This window comes from Telmatherina bonti, assembly GCF_933228915.1.
Source record: "Telmatherina bonti genome assembly, chromosome: 6".
Classification (NCBI taxonomy): Eukaryota; Metazoa; Chordata; class Actinopteri; order Atheriniformes; family Telmatherinidae; genus Telmatherina; species Telmatherina bonti.
In genome coordinates, this window is record NC_136624.1 from 5,223,044 (window position 1) to 5,247,642 (window position 24,599).

The 24,599-nt window shown below is 40.2% G+C and overlaps 1 protein-coding gene across 1 annotated transcript in view; it reads left to right on the plus strand.

Annotated features, from left to right (window-relative positions):
• The window catches only part of cntn3b (contactin 3b), a gene marked incomplete at both ends in the record, with an annotated part of 72,659 nt that overhangs the window by 42,452 nt on the left and 5,608 nt on the right, over positions 1 to 24,599 (plus strand). Inside the window, 11 exons of the mRNA XM_079242843.1 lie at positions 1,125 to 1,227; positions 1,548 to 1,732; positions 2,052 to 2,188; positions 3,678 to 3,807; positions 4,445 to 4,595; positions 7,444 to 7,571; positions 9,539 to 9,714; positions 16,389 to 16,506; positions 21,832 to 21,990; positions 22,083 to 22,232; positions 24,217 to 24,287. Coding sequence (XP_079098969.1) covers positions 1,125 to 1,227; positions 1,548 to 1,732; positions 2,052 to 2,188; positions 3,678 to 3,807; positions 4,445 to 4,595; positions 7,444 to 7,571; positions 9,539 to 9,714; positions 16,389 to 16,506; positions 21,832 to 21,990; positions 22,083 to 22,232; positions 24,217 to 24,287 — 1,508 coding nt within the window. The remainder of the gene's footprint in view (positions 1 to 1,124; positions 1,228 to 1,547; positions 1,733 to 2,051; positions 2,189 to 3,677; positions 3,808 to 4,444; positions 4,596 to 7,443; positions 7,572 to 9,538; positions 9,715 to 16,388; positions 16,507 to 21,831; positions 21,991 to 22,082; positions 22,233 to 24,216; positions 24,288 to 24,599) is intronic.

Genomic DNA, 24,599 nt, shown 5'->3' on the forward strand with positions numbered 1-24,599 from the left:
CGAAGGGTACAAACAGTGGATCACTTCAGGCATTGCAATGTCCACCAAGAATATTTTGCTGTCTGCAGCCTGCTGGGCAAGACTTCCTTTTGCACCAGCCACTTACATCCTATTGTCCAGGAGGATACGCAGCTGCGCCACAGAAAAAACAGACATAGGGGTTCATTTATTTATTACATGTGGTCCCTTTGTAAGACTAGTCCCATCAGAATAAGGCTTTAGAGCAGCTCAGCCATTACATATGTGCGCTCTTATTATGAAATGGTTTCAGTCTAAGATCAGCATTAATATTATTATAGTATGAAAGGTGTGATTAAGGAAATTCTACGTGTTTTCCAAATGCTGCATCATCCATCCATTTCCTTAACTGCTTATTCCAGTTAAGGGTTGCGAGGAGCTGGAGTCTATCCCAGCAATCATTGGGTGAGAGGCAGGTAAACCTGGACAGGTCGCCAGTACATCACACAGCCAACACACAACAACAAACAACTGTTTTTTAGCGTTGTAATTGTAAGAGTAAAGGACTAGTACTTATATTGCACTTTTCTAGTCATGTTGACCATTCAAAGCGCTTTACACTACATGGCACATTCGCTCAACCATGCACATATTCACACCCCAATAGACACATTGGGGCAACCGTCTTGCTCAAGGACACCTAGTTATGCAGTTAGGGGAAACCTGGAATCAATCCACTGACCTTGCTGACCTTCCTGTTGAAAGATGACTGCTCTTCCTCCGAACCTACAGCCGGGCCCTGAGCGACAGCCGCAGACCAAGCCCAAGGCTCTGATTCTGTCTTTGCAAAGAAGTATATGACCCATCCGCCCTAGTGATGTGAATATAAATAAAGTCATAAATGAAGTCGCATTCATAAATCTCTAACAAGCGATAAATCTTTACCAAGCCAATCTTTTCCCTGATGTGCTCTCTGAATCTTTTATAACCCACCTGGTTTTTCGCAGTCCTTAGAAGCCCTTCAACGGTCACTTTTGCTTCACACCCATCAAGACTTTTGTGTTAGCATTCCCACAGTGTTAGTGCTCCTCTTCCCATCCTGCATGAGTGTAATTGCTCTTCATCACTGATGTGAAAAGGCTTAAAAATGTTCTCCTGTTTTGCAGGAGTTATGGGCGAATATGAACCCAAAATAGAAGTTCATTTTCCAGATCCGGTTCCAGCCGCAAAAGAATCTGTGGTGAAACTGGAATGCTTTGCTCTGGGAAAGTAAGTCAGTCTTATTGTGTATGTTTCATAAGCTTTAGGCTTACTCATGCATGACTTATTGCTACTCAAGATTATTTAATAATGTGTAACCATCAGTCAATCTCAGATCAGCCAATCCATAGGAGAGCAAAGGCCGGTGCATAAAGACAAGGGAGAAGAAATCAAAAGCTCCTTTAAGAGTAGCTGAAATCTGAGCAATCACAGTTTGATTTGTAGGGGAACAATAATTCACAAGGTTTTGGCTTCAGCTGCTTTCCTGCTTAATGTAATCACAGCCAATGACAGCTGCAATCCTGGGAACTTTTGTTCGTCTTTTGCAGCCCTGTCCCAGAAATAAGCTGGAGGAGAACCAGTGGTGTCCCTTTCCCCAGCAAAATCAAAATGAAGAACTCCAATGCTGTCCTTGAAATCCCTAATTTCCAGCAGGAAGATGCAGGAACATATGAATGCATGGCAGAGAACCGGCGTGGCAAAAATGCTGCACGTGGTCGCATTTCATTCCATGGTAAGCCAGTCGATCCAATCTGAAGGACAATGAAAGATGGAAAATGCACAGAAACGTCTGACATCTGCACTTTAATCATGTTTAGTTGTCTACAATATATTTCAAATGTATAATAGCTATAATTTATTAAATTTCATATTAATCCTTGGATTTGTGATCTCTCTCATCCACATGTTGAAATCAAATGTTGATGAAAATTCAAATTTTAATACAAGCAGTTTTTATGGGTTTATGACTCTTGGTGCCAGTTTTCTTCAGACCAGGACTTTCTTTAATTAAAACACATATTTCAAGAAGTAATCCTTTCATTTATTCCAAGCTAAACCTCACTGGCTGCAGACAATAGCAGACACCGCTCTGTCCATAAAGGAAAACCTCTTCTGGGAGTGTAAGGCCAATGGAAAGCCGAAACCATCCTACAGCTGGCTGAAGAATGGAGAGCAAGTGTTGGCTGAGGTATGAGTATTTTTGTTGTTGTTGTTTTGTTTTTCTTTTTTTTTTTTTTGTTTTTGATTATGCAGAAAAACAAAAAAATAGGTGCACTATGACACCACAAGGATGAAATAAAAGTAGGCTATATGGTTCAATGTGAACATTTCTCATTGACCCATCAAGTTAGTTTGACAGCGTACTGGTATGCAAATCCATGTGCACGTCAAGGATTTAGTACTGGCTGTAATTCTTTCTGCAAATTAGCTGAATCTATGAAATAAGCATTTGTAGAAATAGTTGTTTAAGTATATTTTTCTTTTTTATGTATAAAATAAACTTATTAAAAAGGGATTGGTTTCAGAACATAGAACTTTCTTATGTAGTTTTGGCTAACTTTCAGTTTTCGTTATGCTAAGCTAACTTCTTTTAGCCTCATCTTCAATGAAAATTATATTTTTTTCTGATTGACAAGCAAATGAAAAAGGATCCGCTGATTTAAAAATTTAAAAGTTAGCATTTTTTTCTTAGTTTTGTCATACTAACTTAATTTTTAGCTGAATATTTGATAACTGTATAATAACACATTGCTCTGCTTATTAGCTTAAACGGTGAATAAAACATCTAGTTTTAGACTTCAGACTTTATTTGTGGCCATTCCAGACCCAGCTCCTGGACTCCTATCACCAAGCCTCCACTGCAATTTTGAGAAACGGTCTGTCTAAAAAGACATAGAGACAGAAAAATAGTCCCTTCCTGTTATTTTTAGTCAAAAAAAGGACATGTTGGTATCAGAATTTAAAAGGTTTGAGTTTTGACATGAGCTTGGCTAGCTCATCTCATCAGCCATACATGAAAGTAGTAGTCACATGTCGGTAAACAGAAACAACATCAAATTTACATCATGTCATATGTCAACCTTTTAGTGGTTTGTCTTTAACATATCATTTTATGTCATTAAACTTACATCAACTGATTACATGGGGACAAGAGTACTACTGGATTTAGTGATATCAGCTTGAAGTAAATTCATGCAGTGCCTTTACACAGTCAGTGTATTTATCTACTGAGCAGACATCAAATGTATATTTAGCGACATTAGCTCATCTATTGCTTGCGTGTAATTAAGGAAGCATCGTTCCATTCCCCCTGCAGCATTGTGGATCCCTTATCAGTTTATAATGTTACAATCAGCCATCATCATCTGGGCTGCGATCATACTTTTTCCAGCTGAATGACTTCAGAAAATAAACAATGATTTAATCGACTGTCTGTGCTTTTGTCAACATAGCTGAATTTCTGTGTCTCAATTGCCAGTTAGCAGTTCTCACACTGCCTCCCCATCTATTCCAGTCTGAATATACATGCAGTGGCACAAGTCTCTCCAGGATTTCCTCCCCTTTTCCTCCCCCGCTGTCCTCCTCCCCTAATGGTGCACCAGTAATTGCTGCTGCACCTTTGGAAATAATAGGCTGGTCTCGGATATGCAGAATTGTTTTTTCTCTTTACTCTGCAGGGCCGGGTACAAATTGAAAATGGGGCCCTTTCTATAACTACGTTAAACCTGTCAGATTCCGGGATGTATCAGTGTGTGGCTGAAAACAAACATGGCAGTATTTATTCCAGCGCTCAGCTAATGGTGTTAGGTAAGTTTGTCTCCATCGTTCTGCTTTTGTTCTACTTATCTATGTAGCTGATGAACTGCAAAGTTAAAAACCAGCTTGCTATAATGTGCATCTGAAATCACTCCGTGCATATTTGATGTCAGGACAGGCTTTACCAGCGAAATTCTGAATCTGATAGAGTGTCTCATTTTACTGGCAGTCGATTTAGATACAGCAAACACATTGCCTTGTGGCTGTGTGCATGCTTTCTCATGTTGACCGGGGATATTGATTTATTTACAAAGCTTTGATCATTTCCATCTGACTGGCTCCATGAGAAATTCAATTCCCTCTTGATACATGTGATGGCACATGAGGCTCCTAATGATGGCTAACTTAAATATAATGAAGAGAGTGGACAGCGATTGCTGGCTGGAGACATGATGAGTGTTGATGTTGTGTGTGTGTGTGTGTGTACATGTGAGGGTGAAGGATGAGGCAACCAATCTGCCATAGCCTTGATCCCAATAGGCCTTTGTGCTGACTCTGTGCTGATACTTCAAGCTGGCCTTGCTGAAAGCCGAACGAAGACCTATCAGTGCAGCGCTGCAAATCTGCAAAGGCTCAGCTTTTCTAAATTTTTTTAATCTTACACCTTTCTCTGTTTCCATGCGCGCAGCCTCAGCTCCTAGTTTCTCCAAAAGTCCATTAAAGGCCTTGCTAAAAGCTCGCTCAGGCAGCGAAGTCACTCTTGAATGCAAGCCTCAGGCCTCACCTCCAGCAATTAGCCTGTGGAAGAAAGGGAATGAGATCCTGCAAAAAACTGAAAGGTAGGATAAAAGTCCAAGTGCATATTCCCAACAGCTTTCATTCACATTCATGAGTCGAGTCATTTCAGAAGTGTATTTGGCATTTGTGCAGTTGCATAATAGGAAAAGCTAATGAGCTAATGCTCATGGCAGGAAAACTTTAACAAACTCTAGCTAATGAAATGTACACTTTTATAGAGAAATAGCTTGTTATGATTTATGAGGGCACCAGGTGGTTGTATAAACACTGTATATGTTGAATATTTAAGAAGCTAAAAGGCTGGCAAATGAAATCACCAATGAAAGTAAAGTCCATCCACTTTAATCAGCATAAGGAATTTAAAAGTTAACCTGAAGCTGTTTCACCTGTAATTATCCACTCTATCAAGAGTGGGACTGATACAGTCACTGAGTGTGCAGTGATGACAGTGTAGTTGTAGACTGAAGAGCAGAGAAATCTCATATAAGCTCTCCACATTGACCTGAGACAATGATCAAACCAAAAGCTGTACTTTTAGCACTGTGAAGTACTACTGAATTTATGCATTCATAATCTTCTCTGTTTCACTCTGAATATACAAACAACTGAAAAGTACTCAGTTGAAATTTGAAGACCACATTGAAACTAAGAATTCCAAAAGCAAACTGGAGAATAAAATCTTAAATGGAAAACTTAGACCATGAAACAAGTTGCACATGCTGCTTGTGGTAAAGGGGGTCGAAAATTTAAAAAAAACAAAAAAAACAAAAGAAACAAAAACAGATTATGAGTAAAAAAGGACATGTTGGTATCAGAATTTAAAAGGTTTGAGTTTTGACATGAGCTTGGCTAGCTCATCTCATCAGCCATACATGAAAGTAGTATGGCTGTCCCAACAGCACTGAGTTCAGACGAGAAGCTGCATCTATACCAAATTCCCAAGCCAACTTACATTTAATGTATAAATGAAATAATTACATAAATATGTAAAGCCGACAAGCTTTTTGGCAGAGCACAGCACTGACTACATCCAAGCATGTGAAGGGAAAGACTCAATCAGACATATTGGTCAGCCATAGCACTACAACCAGCAGCTGAATTATGTCAGGGTTTTGGCAAAAAGCTGAAGGTGCCTTGGAGTATCTGGTACCAGGATCAAATCAAATCCTTTGAGCCAGACCTGGTTGGACTGGTTTATTTCCATTTCTATTCCAAACTAAAAATTCATTCTGCTGTAAGTTAATTCCAGTTGTTCTGAATGTGCTCATTACCATGTCCCGTCGCATTGACGTACATATTCCACATGGTCTTCTGCCTCCGGTCTCTGGTAATTTATCATCCTTGTCCTCCACAGCTGCTGAAAAAAGTGAAATAGTATGCTCATTGAGCTGGTACTCGAGCAAAAATGGTTCTAATATGTAGTTTTCCATGATTGTTTATTTCTGGTAAACGTACATACGTCACATCCAGCCCCAGTCCGAACCCTTTCCAAACCACCGATCTAAAGTGGAATTAAGTAAATCAAACCTCAATTCAGAATTACCATTTCCATGTAAATTCAAAGGAAAAAACTTTAATTTGGAATTATTTCATATTGAAAAATTATTTCCAAATTAAAAAACATCATGTAACCATCGCCAATGCTTCAAGCTCTTTCTAAGCAGGCTTTGCAGAAGCCCACTTCGTGCTGCTATGGCGATGGAGAGCTGCCGTTATTTTGTTATATTCATATGTAAAAGCCAGGATGCTATTTTCCCAGCAGGCAGCATTTTGTTACAACATATGATCAGTGTTAATGGCTTCACCTGTCAGTGTTTCTAACATTGTCACCAATCAAGGTAGGCAGCAAAGCTACAAATTTTGCTACTATTGAAAGCATAAAAGCATAATTTATTAGCAAAAAAAACCCCACAACTACTCTAAAGCAAAGACATCCAGTGGCTTCACTGCTGCAGTTGCACCTGGTGTGACCTACTCCAGCAATTTATCTAGTTTTATAGTTCAAGCTTGAAGTTGTTCTCGTGGTTTGGTTACCCGCTGGTGTCATACAATTAGCCCTAACTATACACAAAATTTGGCTTTATTGCGTAATTTTCTCTTACAACTGCAGTTATTGTAGCAATGGATTCACAATGCATTATGAAACTGATTTATTTTAGGTCCACCCAATGATTGATTTATAGTTTGTCTTTAGTCTCAGTTTTTATACCTTTGATTTTTAGGACTTTTACCTCTTTTATGTATCACCCTGTTAATTCCAACAGCTGTTAATTCTGCAGACATGCAGAATTATGCGGGGATCTATTGGAGCATGTCAGAGTAATCTCGCCCCCCCTCACAACAGCCATTCCTCTCCGACTATACCAACATAAAGCCTTTAAATGATATGTATTTAATTTTCCTTTTAGGTGTTGAGAAATACTTTCTGTAAAGTATATATTCATTTACTTATATATCCCTTAGCTCATATTATTGCTGAGTAAGGATGATGCCAGCACCCCTTCAAAATTTTGATTTTCTGGGGTTTAGTGGAGAGCTTTTAAATACTACCAGGTGAAAGTGCTGTTCTGTTTCTGCTGTAGAAAGAATATATATATATATATATATATATATATATATATATATATATATATATATATATATATATATATATATATATATATATATATATATATATATATGTATATATATATATATATATATATATATATATATATATGTATATATATATATATATATATATATATATATATATATATATATATATATATATATATATATATATATATATATATATATATAAATATATATACAATGTGTGTAATATGACTAAAATTGGTTAAAGTGTAGACTCTTTGAGAAGTAAAAACATATTTTTGATTTTAACAGGATTTCTTTGTATCCAAATGGAACATTAACGATTGCCAACATAACCAAACGGGATGCTGCTAGCTACACGTGCATCGCTAAAAATCAGTTTGGAACAGCGAGCACAACTGGAAGACTCCTTGTCACTGGTAAGCACTGTTGTTTTTTTTACGTCCATCAAAAGCTGCACAACGACAAATAGCCATAGTGTATTGTCCTGTCCCAGTGTTATTACAACATGAATAACAAACTCTACATGTGCTCCACTTTTAGCAATGACAAGAAAGATGTGTTACAATTTGAAGTATGCCTTTTACATAAATAGTTTGTGACTTAGTTGTTTCATTTAGTTTGTGATTTTCCTGACCACTGTGAAGGCGTTAGTCTGCTAGCTAACATAGTCATTAAGAAAAAAGTAAAGATACTGAAAACTTTTGGCACAAACTGTGACGCTAATGCTCTTCTCTTGTAACTTTTGTAGAATTAAATGTCTAGTGTTTAAGATGAAGTGTCTAGTGGCATAAGCTGTAAATTGCAATCAATGGAATATCCCCCAACATCTGAAAAAGGGAGGAGTGTCTTCTCAGGGTCAGGAATTAGGTCATACAGTCACAGAGTTCAGTATCCCGGGGTGGTATTCCTGCATGAGTGAGGCGAGGATGGTGCAGAAGATGGATGGGTGGATCGGTGCAGCACTTGCATAATGCAAAGAAAGGTGAAGAAGACCTGGGCCAAAAGGCAAAGCTTTATATTCACGAGTCGATCTACACTCATGTTATCCCTTAAGGTGCATTATTTTGGTAGTGACCAAAATAATGCGAATACAAATGTCCAAAAGGAGTTTCCCCCGCAAAGTGGCCAGACTTCCCTCAGTCATCTGGGAATGGATCACAGTAGATTTCTTTCTCCTCCGCGCCAATAGGAGCCTGAATCTTAGGTATCTGGTTAGGATACCCCTGGACAAGCTGGCAAATGTGGCTCAGAAGAGTCTGGGCTTCCCTGCTTAGGCAACTGTCCTCATGTCCCTGCCCCAACAAGTTACAAGAAAATGGATTAATGGTGATATGTAATGGTTAGAAGGGCTAATAATCCTCCTGGTGGAAGTATCCGTCAGAAAATGCTACACAATAATCATAAAGGGATGTGCATGGTCCGCAGCAATACTCCGGTAGGCAGTGGTGGTTAAGCCATGCAGCAGCCTGGCCCATTGATACAAGGCAGGGCCATCAAAAACTTGTCTAGAAAACTGCTGCCCATTGGACATTTTCTCCTTTATTGGCCAAATCTCCCAGTAGATGAGTAGTTAATGACTACTTAAACCAGCCCATTTGCCAGCTACTGTCTTACCCATTCCAATGCTTGGCTTGAACAAAGATGCTGGGAAGTGTGTATTCTCTTAGATAATGTCAGATTCTAACATAAGGCTCACAGTGACAATAAAGTGGCTCTTTGTAATTTTGTTTTTGGAAAGGTTATAAAGTCATCAAAAAAATTTTTTTAAAGAAGTATAACATACTAACTTGTGAGTCATTGGTAAATGACCTTTTTCTTTCCAGTTATTATTCTAAATACATATTTATTCAAAGCCAAAATTAATGTCAAATGTGTGTGTTCTTTGCATAGTTATGCATTAACAAACATTCTTAACAGGCCATTTTTTTTGAGTGGTGTGGCACAACATGTTCATGAAGTAACCTGGTTAAATCTGATGTGAGTTGTAGTCATCTATCTTATTCTCATTAGCATCTTTTTTTCGTACATTGACAGCTGAATCGTTTCATGTCAAAGGGTTTAATTACTGCGACCTTTCCTGAAAGTACAGTGGTTCCACCACAATCACATGAGCGAGTGTGCTCTGATCCTTGCTATCATGTTTAAAACATTCTCTCCCAAACAGATTCAGCTAAATAAAATGCAAAGCTAATATATCATTAAACATTACTAATGGATGGACTCAATTGCTGTATTAAGCACACTTGCACGGCTATTTTAATGACAGAGGCTTGATTTAGCTGGGAGTTGTAGTGAGACTGCAGCTGCAGGGGTCGAGACGGTATTAGAGGTGCTGGTGGCAAAGATATTAACATGCATGTGCTGTCATCTGTTGTCTGGCCAGAGCCCACTAGGATCACCATGAGACCCACTAACATGGAAATTATTGTTGGCGAGAGCATCGTGTTACCATGCCAGATTGCCAGCGATCCAGCTCTGGATGTCTCTTTCACGTGGGCTTTCAACGGCCAGCTCATTGACTTCCAGCAAGACGGCGAGCATTTTGAAAGAGTGGGCGGGGTAAGTCATCTTAAGCCTTTCACTCAGATACTTTCAGCTGGAGTGGGATTAATTGGGACAAGCCGTGTGGTCTGAAAGGCCATGTTCCACTGCCTTGCTAAGGGCGTCTCATAGATTCATGCCAAGAGTTGTTCATTTGTAAGTTTTGTCTGCGGTTATCAGTAAACGGAATTTCAAAAGATGGAGATATCCACTGAGAACTGATTACATTCAGTCATTCATGGATTTAAAGACCTCGGTAAAGGCCTGTTGGATTCTTTCTTACCTTTTGTATCGACTGCATGAGCAGCCGCGTGTTACACCTCTAATATTACATTGGTGAAATCTCATTTTTTATCTCACTAAGGGTCCTCATTAATAAAGTCTTTCTACTTTTCATCCCTGCAACTTTTAATTCTTTTACCTCAAGGGAGAACATTTTCTTATCATCTCCCACCACTGTAATTGAATTTGCATACCTATTTATGAATCGTGAGCCCCAGAATAATTAAGTAATGAGCTGGCTGGTATTCACCAAGGGCAAGCCTGACACCAGTAAATGTTCGTTTGAAATCCTTACACCTTGAAATAATGACTGCTAAATATTTTTTTTTATTATTTTGATGAAGGGCACCTGTTATTGTTGAGCTTGTCAGTGTGAAATTATTACTTGCTATATATGGTTCTGCTTATCACCCAACATTTGCAGAGTGATCAGTGTCAATCATGTCTTAAAGGTTGATATCATACTGGAGTACCTTCGCAGTGTTGTGGACATGCCAAACTGATATCTGAATGAATGTAAATGATAATTACTGTGACATTGAACGGTGCTGTGGCATTTTTTCACAGAATCTGTTTCCCCCCTGTCCAATAAGATTACCAGCCCCCTGCTCAACAGCTTCTGATGAATTAATTAACATAATTAAAGCAGATCTGTCTCATCACTTCCTCCCTGCCAAGACAGAAAGCCTTGCAACTCGTTGCAGGCTCTCAGGTCATCCAGGTGGCAGCTGACATTGAAAACCAAATCAGACACGGAGGCTAAAACAAACTGTCAAATGTATGGAGAGGAGATGAAAGAGGAAGGAAAGGAGAAAAATGGAGATAGACGTTTTTTCTCATGGCCGTCTAGGAACACCATTGGACTTAAAGAAATTGATCTATAGGTATTCTTTCCCTGTTGCAGCACAAAAGAGGTATGATGACTTCCCACTAGGTGTGATTAAATCTGCTGTGACTGCATTGGGTCTTACCTGGCTCGCCCCCAGGTGACTTGTTCCTAACGCAGCATACTTCTTTTCACAGACTAACATCCTTTGTGACAGGGTACTTCAAGAGGTGACTTATAGAAGGAGAATACCATCAGCAGTCAAATGAGAACACAAAGGAGCTGTGTGGATGAAATCTGTTCAGAGAAGATCATAAAAACAATTCTTCTCTAAACAGAAATGAGCTGTTTTAATCCATAATGGTGGTGAGAGGAGACGGTGTTATTATCACTATGAATCCAACCAGATGCCTTTACCGAACACGTCATGTTAGAAAAGCAAAAAGATGTTTAGAAACTGCTCAATGCCATTAGCTATGTCATAGTTTGAGAAATGGTTCATTTTCCTTGCACATTTGGATTTTATGTAAGTTTTTCTTTTTTACAAGTTACAACTTCAAACTGATTTAACCTCAATTTTTAACCCTTTCATGCTTAAATTAATTAAAACAATGCAACATTTTTTAACAGTGTTTTACCTCTACTGGTTTTTCTGTTTATCAGTGTTCTTTAGAATTTATCGTGATTTATTGTGGGGTTTTTTTTTTTGCCCGAAGGCAGAGGGTCCAGCCCATGTCAACTTAGTGGCAGCCAGGCCGCACCCTCCCTTCCCTCCAATCACACGCGCACACACACACACACTCCCTACACCAACCCTATCTACCCCGTCATTAACACACACTCCGTCAAGACTTGAAATAATCTGATGATGAAATACATAGTGTGATGGAAAATACTCTGGTCTTGAGAAGTTGTAATACATCTAAGAGTCAACTGTCTTCTTACAATGAACATTTTATTATAAACTAATACAAGCACACGCTGGAGCTTGGAGAGAGAACTCTCTCTGCAGATGCTGAAGTAACACCCGATTATAAACCATGCTTAACTCCTCCTAGTTGCTGAGCACACCATATGAAACAATCATTATCTCTTATTTAAGACTAAACTGAACTCACTAAGCATCAATCACTTACTATATTACTTTATTACCTTTAACCTCTAACCTTTAGACAACTGGTCAACCAAGCAGTTGACAAAAACCGATGCCCTGCAGGAAACTCTTCCTGTCTCAGACTTTGTCTGCACATTCCAGACAAGGATCATATGACTTAAAGAAAGCTTTGTGCATAGACACAAAACACAGCAGGATCACAGCAAATCAATGCATATATGTCTAATACTTAATACAAACCAAACTCATAACAATTTTCCCCAACAATAGTGCTATAAAGGCAGGGAATACAGATTATGATGGACTAAAGAATGCTGGATGCCAGGATGTGTGTCTGCTGTCTAACTTTTGTAACTGAACATATAAATTTCTCATGTATTTCTCATGCAGTAATCAGGCTCTATATAAGGAATATAAACACATACAGTTGGGTTATAGTAGAAGCGCTACTGGCAGGGCGCAGATCTTGACAGATCCTAATCTTCAACAGATTTTACTGTTTAAAAATTATATGACATGAATAAACTAAACACCGAAAAAAGAGCCTATCCTAATATACGTTGAGTAAAAATGTGAATATACACACTTTTTAGGTTTTAGGTATTGTAAAAAAAAGTTCATGATTAACCCTGCATGCAAAATAAAACATCCAATGTTTAAGCTTTGAAGAGAGGACATGGCATAAAGACAAAGACCACTTCCTGGTACCTGGTATATGTACAATAAATGCTTTTAGATTTTAGCCAGAAATTGCGCAGTGTGGTGTTGGTTATGTGAATGTTGTTAAGTCTATGAAATTATTGACCTCCAATAACAGCGCTAAAAAAAAACAAACATAAAAAAATTCCAAAAATGTCTTGCACTAAAAGCTAAGACGAATTTACTGGCAGAACAACAACCCTTAATCAATAGCTAACGCAACAGGTTAATTTTAAATTTACATTGTGAAGTCAAGGACTATGAAGATGCTAGTGCAATGCGAAACAAGTGCCTGTTCCCGCCTGTTTCCCAGTTTCTGCTGGGGATAACAGTCTTGGCACATTTACCAACCAATCACGAGTGGTCTTTCTTTTTTAAAATTAGTATTTTCATCCAGTACTGAGTGAGAAATTCAGACCTTTTCTGAGCAGGCCCATTTTCACTGCAATTCACATGTTAATCAGGTCCCGAGCTCTCGCACAAAACGTCATTCATTCCCGTCAACATGCAGCACAGAGGAGCACAGGGTAAATTGTCAACGCACAAAAATGAGGGAGATTTCTGGGTGTTTAGCAGGAGTACGGTCTGGCAATGTCATGTTAAAATAACCAGACATCCAGTCACCCATTGAAATGGACACTGATGTTCCCTCCGTACCATCACAGATAATGCCTGTTGCACCTTCTCCAGCTCGGAGCAAGTTTATAACTTTTTACAGAAACATTTGCTTCAGCTGTAAAAACATGTTCTACAATACTCAACGTTATTTGGTTTTCAGATCTTTTTCCGGAATATAAACAGTGCTCGTATGTCGCCATTAGTGGGCAAGTTGCAGTGCATTCTGGGAGGAGACGTGTTCCAGTGGTCCAATGGCTACCTTTCAGCCGTTTCAGTGTGATGCTAACTTGAAAAGAGCGTTTGCTGCAAAGAGCTGTGCTTTCTGCCCGAAGCTCTAAGAATCGAGACCAACTGGTTTTTAGATCATCACGTTGAATAATATAACGTGCTAAACAATCGTATCAACAGATATACCTGTATAACAGCGCATAAACATTGAGTGGAGAAAACTTTGCGACAGTTTGCCTGAATCCACACTCCAATCCCCCCCCCAACAAGATTGTTGGGGGGGGGTTGGCTGACCAAATCAGAACCAAATCCCCGACTTCAAGTCCAAACATTACTACTCACAGTATTTATATATTCATCCATTCATTATCCTATCCGCTCAGTCCTATGAAGGGTCACAGGGTATAATCATATATCTGGGATGAAACTGGTATGTTTATACAAAAGGTTTAATGCTAATGGGCTGTGAAGAGCACGGCACACGCTGTAGGATCAGATGAGAGCGATCTTCTGCCATTTGTCTTTTGTTATCAAGTGTCAGTCTCTAAATGTGTGGTGGGTTGAGGAATCCTGTAATGTGTTCAGCCTTGAAAATAGGAGTTTAGAAGCATTTTACTTTGATGATTTTTCACTTAAAACATCATCAGTATTTGAGTAAAACCACTAAAAGTAGCGCACAGTGGCCTTGTTATTCACAGTAGGCTTAATTCCTTAAACTGTGAAAGAACAGATTTAATGTTGCCTTATGCCTCTTTCTAGTCTCCTCATCTCGCCTGCAACCTTTTAACTCTTATCCTGCAAAGTGTTCCAAGGGTTAACAAAATGGCAACCACAACAGGTAAAAAAAAAAAAAAAAAAGTAGAAAATGAACACCATTTGTAATGTTATGTGATATTTTGTAACCATTACATGAAGTTAAACAGAACAATAATAACATGTTAATGCCAACTTGTGCTGATAGTCACAGTTCCTTTCAGTGGTTTTTCATATCTTTTATATCACACGGAGTCATTACACAGAAAACGTGTCCACCAGCTTTCCGTTGGGCAAGAACTAGGCAGCGTTTCTGCACAGAGAGGCTTCCTGCTTATGTAATAAAGGTCCTGGTAAATTTCTGCTCAGAGAAGAAGAAGGCTGACTTGAGTGAAAATAGTTTTTCAATGTAATCCAGAGGATTACTTTAGGGGACTATATAGCCAGACTGGCATGATGGCTTCTCATGCAGAACTACCTAAGCTCATCCAACAGCGGTTTCTGTACTTGGCCTTCACACAGTGAGATTTCCACAAACAGAATCTTCCCTCTACATGTCTGGAGATGTTAAACATAATAACATTTTTGCAATGTTGCACTGAGAAATGTTTTTTCAAACTCTTTGATGATTCTTTGACTGAGATCGTAAAGTGTTTAGTACAATTCCTTAATGCGCTCATTTTTTTATTTGTCCTGTCCAGCATTTAGGCAGCAGAATGATGGTCTGGATGTTCTGCTGAGCAAATTTTCTCTGTCAAGGGAAGCTTTATAGATATAATGATCCCCTTGACTTTCTGATTTTTTGTTTTATTTCTATATTTATTTTGCTTTCACCACTTCATCCATTGGCTCATGCACGCCCTCACCTTTCTTTCCCAACGTGTCCCCTGTGAGATACCCCCGGGTTAGCAGGGGATAGGAGGGCCCCGATCAGGGCCCCACAACTACCCCCCACCCCTGTCAACGCCCCCCCACCACCTCACACATGCAGCCGATCCAGCACCACCCAGGGCCAGCAGCAGTCCCACCCCCGCCAGGCCAGCCCAGACCCAGGCCCCCTGAACAGCACCACTCCCCCGCCCAAACCCCCCAGGCACAGCCCCGGAAATAGGGGCGTGGCAGGACCCCATCGTCACCCCCTCCCTCCCAGCTTATGAATGATTGTGAAGTGTGTGTTGTTTGCAATTAAAATTGGGAAGAAGTAATAATGCTCTCATCTTTAAAGCCGCACAGCTAAATTATGGTAAATTTTCTCAGAGCTGCCTCCAGATGCCGGCTACATTGTCATCTGTCTTACTCTAAACTCTCACCATTCAGTAAAAGTCAATGTTTACTCTTGTCTTATCTCCTGATTTTTGTCTTTCTCTTGTTCTTTTCATCTCTTTCTGCAATATTATCCTTCTGCTTATTTTAATGAAGTCAGACCCACGGCTTTTTCAAACTGGTCATTGTGGTGATATCCAGTTGCTACGGTGGGACACTGACACAACTGGATAATATTAAACTGGATGATAATAGAAATACCGTTTCTTTGCCTCCTAGGCAGTGATGGCTCCAGGAAATGTAAATAATGTGCCATCAAAATAAGTCAAATGCACATATTAATCAGGTCAGAAAGTTACGTAGCACGAGGAAAGATTACATTGTTCATGTAAACCCAATCCTAAATCCTCACCTGTTACCACTTTAAACCTGCTGACTGTGGTATCCTGCAGCAATGTTACTTGTAGAGACGTCGATATTATCAGCATACCGATATTATCAGCCGATATCAGCATTAAAATGCAGTATCGGAAATTATCTTTTTTACTTTTTTACACAACATGAACATATTATATATCAAACTCTTCAGCTAAGTCTCTTCTAATTAATAACGACAAAATATAAAACATGTTATGCTCCAAAAAAGTCTGCATTGGTTGATATTAGTACTGGAAATGGAGAGATGGACAAAATTTGAATATCAAATATCAATAAAAAAGCCAATATCAACTATTTCTCGTTACTTGTATATTTTATTAACTTGTTTGTGGTAATTTATTAACTACTGTACTGCTGTCATTGAGTTTAAAATGCCTTTTATCACAGAATAAGAAAGACACTGAAAAGACAGAAAAAGGAAGACAGTGAAAATGGTTTGAAGCTACTTACTTCTTTATCCATCTCCTCTAGATCATTTCAGGGGATCTGATGATTCGCAACATCCAGCTGAACCATGGTGGGAAGTACGTCTGTGTTATCGACACCGATGTGGAGAGCCTGTCCACCTCGGCCATTTTGGTTGTCAAAGGTAAGAAAACCAGTTGATTTCGACGTTTGTCTTTGTATGGCAGTTTATAAACAGGCTGAGCAGGAAAACGAGAAGTGTGAAACTGCTCATAGAAAAAGACATTTGACAGAAAATTGTGAAATCTCATTCAAGCCAGCTTAAAAAGTATAGTATAGGGAAGCAAGAGTTGCCTAATTCTGAGTCATGTCAACTTCTGTTCACACACTAGAGATAGTAGACGCTTCTGCAGTGTGACGAAGTCAACGGTGTCATGGTTCAGACGTGCTACCTCAGCTTGTGCTGGTGCATATAGCACAGTCTTCAGACTTTAGAAAATAGTCTCACATCTCTCCATCTTTAACTGGTTTTATGTTTCTCACCCATTAAATGACCCGTTGGTACCAGTTTTCAGGGGTATAATGGATCAATTCTGGTTTTCTGGCTGATGCCCTGTTGTGGAAAAAAGTGCATCAATGATGAGGAGTCTGGTTCTGAAGTGAAAAGATTACAAGGTTGGTTGAAGAGATTTGAGAATTGAACAAAGTATTTGGAGAGCCAATTTGGAGAGACAGTTCAGAATTCTAAGCAGAAACCTGAAGAAGCTCTCAGGAGTCATCGACAAAACTGCCTGTTAAGCCTTTGCCAACAGGACGTCAACTGCATAAATCTATGGTATTAGTCTGTTGTTATTCTAAAGGTTAGGTCAAACTGACCAATAATCTTCCCAATGGCACCATGGTATCTGACTTCCTAGTTGTCCAGATGTCTGGATGCAGACATCTCAGGCCTCTACACATTATCTACGTCAGTGAAGATAAAAAAAAAAAAAAAAAAAGCAGATACTGTGTAACTAAACTTCATTACTTAAGTTCATCATCAACTGGAAAGTTGGGGGATCGATTCCAGGCTCCCCCTAACAGGCCGAAGTGTCCTAGGGCAAGACACTGAACCCCAAGCTGCCCCCCAGTGTGCCTATCAGGGTTGGATGAGTGTGTGTGTGAATGGGTGAATGTGACAAGTAGTGTAAAGCGCTTTGAGTGGTCTGCATGACTAGAAAAGCGCTATAGAAGTACAAGTCCATCATGACCTCTTTAGAAAGCCTACAAAGCATTAATCAGAAATGAATATTTGCTCAAGATTATGGAATATATAAGATAGAACTTGAAATTTTCCACAACAGCCCTTAAAAATTTGTAAACAACATCATCAGTTTTTAGGTCTGGTTCCAAGCGGATGCCTAACTATCAACCAGTGAGGATTTTCTCTGTGTTTCTCAATGTTACTGAAAAATAAGTGGTTAAACCTTTAACAGCCCCCTGGATAAACAGCCCTCCATTTGAGGACACAGGTCTGTAATCTACCTGTGCATTGCTGCCTGGCACACCGGTGCTTTTAGGGAGGTGTAATCTGAATGTGTCCTTGGGCGTACATGGATAACCAGCTGGGGACCACCAGTCATAGATGTTTAACCTCAGTTCATCTCCTGTTGGTGGAGCGATAGCAGAGATCCCTCCCTGCCACCCCCTGTTGATGCCCTAGGTGTTGGGCCCCCAGTCCCTATACTTCCTCCTTTTCCACAGCCAGAAGCTGCCCTTCTCTGCCTCCTCTGCCAGATCTTTGATGGCTTTCTGACACCCTGCTCCCGTGCATCCTATATCACAAAGTAGGTGGACAGTTGAGGAACCAACGAAGCCTCTACATCCCTCTTTGACGAGGCACAAAATGGATTTCCAGCCAGCCTCCCCACACTCTGCCGCCAGATTGGTGGACTTGGCATGCTTGCACTCATAAGCAGCCTCCATACCCTCCCATGGGACAGTGAGTTCCACCAGCAGGATGGTTTTACACGGCACTGACCACATAATCAGGTCTTGCCGGAGCAATGTTTCTGTGGCCTGTCGGTCCAGGGCGACCCTCATAGCGCACTCACTGCCTGGCGAGAGGAGTCTTGATGGTCTTCGCTGGTGAGGGGGGTTGATATTCTCTCCGGCCCTTGCGAACAGGATGGAAAAGTCTCACTGGAGCAGGAGGTCTGCTGTCGGCCTCTTGTCTGCATCACCCCGCCGACTCTGCCAGCTTCCTCAGCACCAGATCATGTCGCCACCGATAGCGACTCAGCTTGGCTTTTCTGCTGACTCAGCCTGATGTACAAATGGTGGAAAATCTTTATGCTTTACTGGACAGAGATTCCTGTGTTGGTGCAATCTACCTGCATCTGAAGGAAGCTTTTGACACTGTAAACTATCATATTCAAGTTTTCAGGCTAACACAGTTTGAGATCTCCAAACAAGCACTCATGTGGCTCAAATCGTACAACACAGGAGACGGAAAGTATCCGTAGATGGCGTTGTTTTACATGCTCGGGCTGCAATGTTGGTGTTCCGTAGAGGTCACTGGTTGGGCCAGTCTTACATTCCCTTTTCATTAATAACAAACTTGTGTGAACGTGCCCTTAAACAAATGTCTGCAGATCATTCTGCATGGATTTACACCCAGATGCATTATCAGTGACGCACATCTGGCTCACGGATTCTGTCTCCTGCTTAGCAAAAAACTGCCTGCATATATTTGTCTAAATATCACTTTGGGGTAAGCTGTTCCATCATGTTGCTGGACTGGGTGGAGCTGGATGTTGCAACTGATTTTTGAACTCCTCAGTAACATTTTAGATCCAACAGTATCATTCAAAGCTCGTGTGGAAAGGCGGGGACTATTCATCTTAACCTTTAAAACTTCAGACGTATCAGAAAGAGCTCAGAACGCTGCAAAGATCTTCCTTCTGTCTCCCGTTGGATGAGCTGGCCACTTTCCTGTCCCACAGCTCTCTAAACTACAGACAGACTATAAAAATGCCCAAAGTATTTAATAAAGAATCTATTTTTCATCTCTACCTTATTGTTCTGGGGAACATGTGAGCTTTCGGAGTCCACTGCCACCACGGGCATCCGGTAGAGGACGAGAAGCTTTGGTTCCGTTACAAGCATCTCTACTTGCTGATGTTGTAGCTGAACAATAAATACAAATAATGTGTGTATCTCAGAGACACATGTGTATTATATTTACATTTAAAACAATAAAAAGCAAACAAAAACATCATATTACAGTAGAGCACGCCACACTGAGATGTAGTTTATCCAGCTCACTTCTAAGTGTGATGTAATAACTGCATGCAGTAAAAGTACATGAGTAATCTGGGCATGCATAACTGTTTTATACACGCCCATGAGCACGTCCACAATGTAACACACCCCGAGGTGCCAGACCACATCGTTATGTCCACGGTCACCAGCCTGAAAGGGGAAATGCAGACAAGTAGCACTAAAACCAAAGTGATACGGCTCCTTTATTGAGGACAAAACGTGTCCCTTGCCATCGCAAGGACGTTGCCACAGACAACCAGGTGACTTGTTGGGGGGGGAGCTATGTGAAACATATACCAAAATAAAATAAATTCTGAAAGTCCAAAGTTCCTTTCAGGCAGCTGATGTTTATAAAACACAGTTTCCTCTCACATCATGACTGAGATAAAACTCTGGAAAAGCTAAACATGTAGTATTATCGCTTCGCACTGCACAACACTTAAAACTACATGATGCTCCAAACTAAATACTTTTAAATCATGACTATAAAGAGTTGGATGGTCAAATCATACCAGCCTGTTCCAAACAACTAATATGATTATTATTTTGATTTAATGACGTGATCACCTGAAGTAACTGGATTCAGCCTGATCAATTAAGAGACATCACTTTTTTTTTTCCTCCAACACAAATTGTTAAACTGGACGTCACTTGAGCACGCCTTTGTATTCTGACTGCCGCTGGAAGCTGGCTTCTGCATGCTTTCCTACAAATCTGCATCATTCGGCGTGATGGATGACATGAACTTCTCACCTGACTGCAGGTGGATGCGTTTGCTAAGTATTAGCCTACTTATTGGGAAAACTCTGGAAACAGGAGCATTTAAATAATATTCAGCATCAGTCGTCATGAATAAACAAGCTTGATGTTATGTACATGTGTAATGCAGCATCAGATCCAACTATGTCACCTTATAAATGGCCTGTTTTACCGCATCAGAGGTTTTCAGACTAAATGCATCATTTAATAGTTCAGTCGTGCCTGAATGGTTCCGCTGCTTTCACCACATAAAAACATACGAACTGTAAAACACATTAGAAATTATTACATGTGGACAAACCACCACTTTATTTGAAAAATGCAATTTTTCATGATAAAATAAAACAAAATTCCAATCATCTCACCTGGATGAAGTCTGAAAGCCACAGAGGCGGACTTGCATCGCCGTCTGCCTTTTTAAACAAGTGTTAAAACCCAAACAAGTCATCTTGTTCAACACACACGCGGCAGTCACACCCGACACTGGTGAAACACAAGCTATCATTCACCACAATGGAAAATAAAATAAACAGTACTTTTAGCACAAGCCTGACTGATTTCAGGCAAAGTGCACGTGAACGTGACAGTGTGGATTAGATTACATATTATTACATATCATATTACATATTATATTATTACATATTTGTTTATATGTTAATGATACAGAGATTTTTTACTATGAAAACATTTAACTTTGCACCAACTATTTATATTTATTTTACATTTATATCTATATTTATATTTATATTTATATTACGTGATAAATTTCTGTAAAATTAATTAAATCCAAACGTGTTTAAGAAGGACTTGAATCAGTTTGGAACTTTTTAATCAGTTTTTCCCTTTATTGAGGATAATTGCTGCATCTTTTTGTTTTTATTGTACTTTGACTCTGTAATAAATCAGAAAGGGAAATATGTCGGGTAGTTAGGTTGGAAAGTGAGCTCTGAAACTATGCCGACTGTCCCAGATGCTCTGAAAAGGCCCTGTTTACCAGAGAAAACCGCTTTAATTGAAGATTTTACACATTCTTGTTGGATATCTTTAAAAGCGTCCGTCCATTTTCGTAACTGCTTATTCCAATGAAAGGCTGCAGGAAAGCTGGAGTCTATCCCAGTAAGCACTGGGCGAGAGGCAGGTACAGCCAGACAGGTATTGAAATAAAAGTGTTAAAGTAGAGAGGAGGTGAAGACAGCACAGTAAAGCAGAGGCTGTTTTCTGTTTTCTTACCAGTCTCATCCACACACCACACCTCCATAATTCCCATCCAGTTTCTGTCTCCTCTGTCACTGACGCTGTGCTCACATCACACACTCAGTGTGAACGTAATACACACCCATAAGTACGGTGAGGGAGGAGCTTGATGTGTAACGAGGTGCAGAAGTCTTCATGAGGTGGAGGGCAGTTTCACGTCTGGTCCGACCTCCTTGTTGTCTGACTGATGCAGGACCCCCGGGCCCGCCGGACAAAGTATCAGTGGAGGAAATCACAGACAGCACAGCACAGCTGTCCTGGACGCCTGGAACGGATAACGGCAGCCCCATCACCGGCTACATTATCCAGGGTCGAACACCTTTCACCGTGGGGTGGCAGGCTGTTGACACAGGTACCCCGGAACTGCATCTGCTGTTGCTACGTATTTATTCATCATTTAATTTACTTCCAGTTTTTCAACAATATCTGCTTGAAACTTTGCAGTGCCGCAGGTGGTCAACGGCAACTTGCTGACAGCCACGGTGGTGGGACTCAACGCCTGGGTGGAGTACGAGTTCAGGGTGGTGGCGCGCAATGCTGTTGGCCTCGGAGAGCCAAGCCCCGCCTCCGCCAAGACCAGGACTGAAGATGCCAGTATGTCAAACTGAAAACAGCACAACTTCTCTAACTGGGAAAGATATTTCTGGACAGGATGACAGAAAAGCGTTTTTGTTGACACACATATTGTCTGATTCTGTGCTAAGTGGGAGATTTATTTCTGTTGCTTTCTGGAATATATTCAGTAAACTGCTAAACATTAGCTGGTACAATAGGAGATCTTCTTGGTCTATATTGGTATAAATAAGGCGTACATAAGGTTTATGTTTGAGATGCACACATGCTTGAATTACATCCATTTTAAAACCATGGATGTATATTTGTGTTTGTTCTATTTAATGTGTAAACTGTAGATCAAACATTTTCAGTGTCAACGCCAATATGTGGACAAATGAAAAGGTATCCGGTTCCTACCAGCGCATAGAATTAGGCGGACTGGATACCAGATTAACAACCACAAATAGTTAATGTTTTTATTTATTCAGTAAAACGTGAGCAGACCACAGCAGCATTGTTGGGAAAATGCAGTCTGTCTCATGATTTCATCATTTGGCAGGAATAACGTGATACTAATCAGTCTTATGCATCATTGTGAAGGAATTTTCTCCACTTTTTGATCAAATTTGAATTCATTTCAGTAAAAACATATTTATTTACAGTCTGTTCAGGTCCGCCGACAGCATTTTATTTTGCTGAAATCTGGACTTGGACTAAATCAGCCTTTTTTCCTTTTTTTTTTTTTGTGCTGCTGTGTTTGGGATCATTGTCCCGTTGCATGACCCAGTTTCAGCCAAGCTTCAGCTGTCAGACAGATGGACTCACATTTAACTCGGGTGTCCAGGTCTGTGGCTGGAAAACGAGCCCAAATCATCCCCCACCTTCATCCTCTGCTGCTCTAACAACCAAAAGGTCTTTTTTAATTTCATGAAGAAAAGACTGATATGCAGAGGTAACGATGCTAAATGCAGACCGACTGCCTGCTTATGACAACTGAGCTCTACAGTTATTTGCTTTGAGACTGAAAGAGAGTTTAAACAATATCCTGCTTTAGTGTCTACAAATAGAAACATATTCTATCAGTTTTCTTTCCAAGTGACCTTAAGTCGCTGGGGCCTCTTGCCAGGTCATCGCTGTCAATGAGAAGTTGCTCTCAACTGATTTTACCTGGTTAAATAAAGGTTAATAAAAATACAATAAATGAAATTTTAAAGCTCTGTTTTATAAAAGCGGTGCCGTATTTTAGTTAAACGTCTAACTGAGCTCAGGAATAGATTTTGACATATTAGTTGGTTTCATATGACCAGAATAGATTTAGTAAAACCAGTAAACGACGTGGTATCAGTAGCTGGAACATGAATCAAACAGAAAATCCCGCCGTAGCAGAATTTGTCAAACTGACAAACATTGAATCAATATAATTTATTGTGTAGCGATCAGTCCTGCAGGTTATAGCTTTAATAATGTCTGAAGTGTTGGGAATGGAACAGCGTGCGCTGCCTTCTTCACAGCGGTTTGCTTCATCAGGAAGTCGCTTTAGAAGCGGCTGATAGTGCCGCTACCGGATGTGTGAAGTCTGTCTCCAAACGGAGAGGAAGTATGGACAAACTGACACGATGGACTGGATTCTCCACTCATGATTAATATCTGTTGGACAAATTGCTGCTTTGTAATCAGAGTTCTGCTTACTGAAGGATCGCACGTGGATGTGGTGGAGTGCTCGCTTTTGCCAACATGCTGCCGTGCACAAGCAGCCGAATGAGAATAGAAACAGCGTGGGTCGAGTCAAATATCATTTGTAAAATAGATCCCAGCCCACGGGGGTGTGCACTGTAACATTTGGGCATTGTTAGTAATTCTTGCCTAACTGAAACACTTGTGTTTGCACAAAGCGGGGCGTGCCAGGTGTGTAAAACACATCTGCAGCAGGAAGCCTTGACATTATGAAACGAGTAGAGTTGAGGCTCCTCGTTCGCTTGTAAACTGTTTTCTAACTGCTGCTTCTCTGTGTTTTCCCTCTCAGTACCCGATACAGCTCCCACTGATGTCGGCGGTGGAGGTGGCACCAAGTCTGAATTAGTGATAACGTGGGAGGTAAGTCATCTGTCACATTTAGCTGTTCTCGTCACTGCAGAGTAATGGCTTGGCTTAATTGTGCAGAATTGAGTGGAGCAGTTTTATGACCTACATTAAGACGGAGACACCCCTCGTCTGCTAAGCTAGCAAGTGCCATTTCTCTCTTCCAAAGCAGCGACACAAAGCTCTTCCCCTGAAGTGTTTTGTACTTTAGCTACAATTACAAAACCATGCAAGAGGAAAAGATATCATGGAGAGTTCTGGGCTCTCAGTGCAGAGATGGGCCTGTCTGTTTCTTTGTCTGTATGCATTTTAATATCACTATAGTTT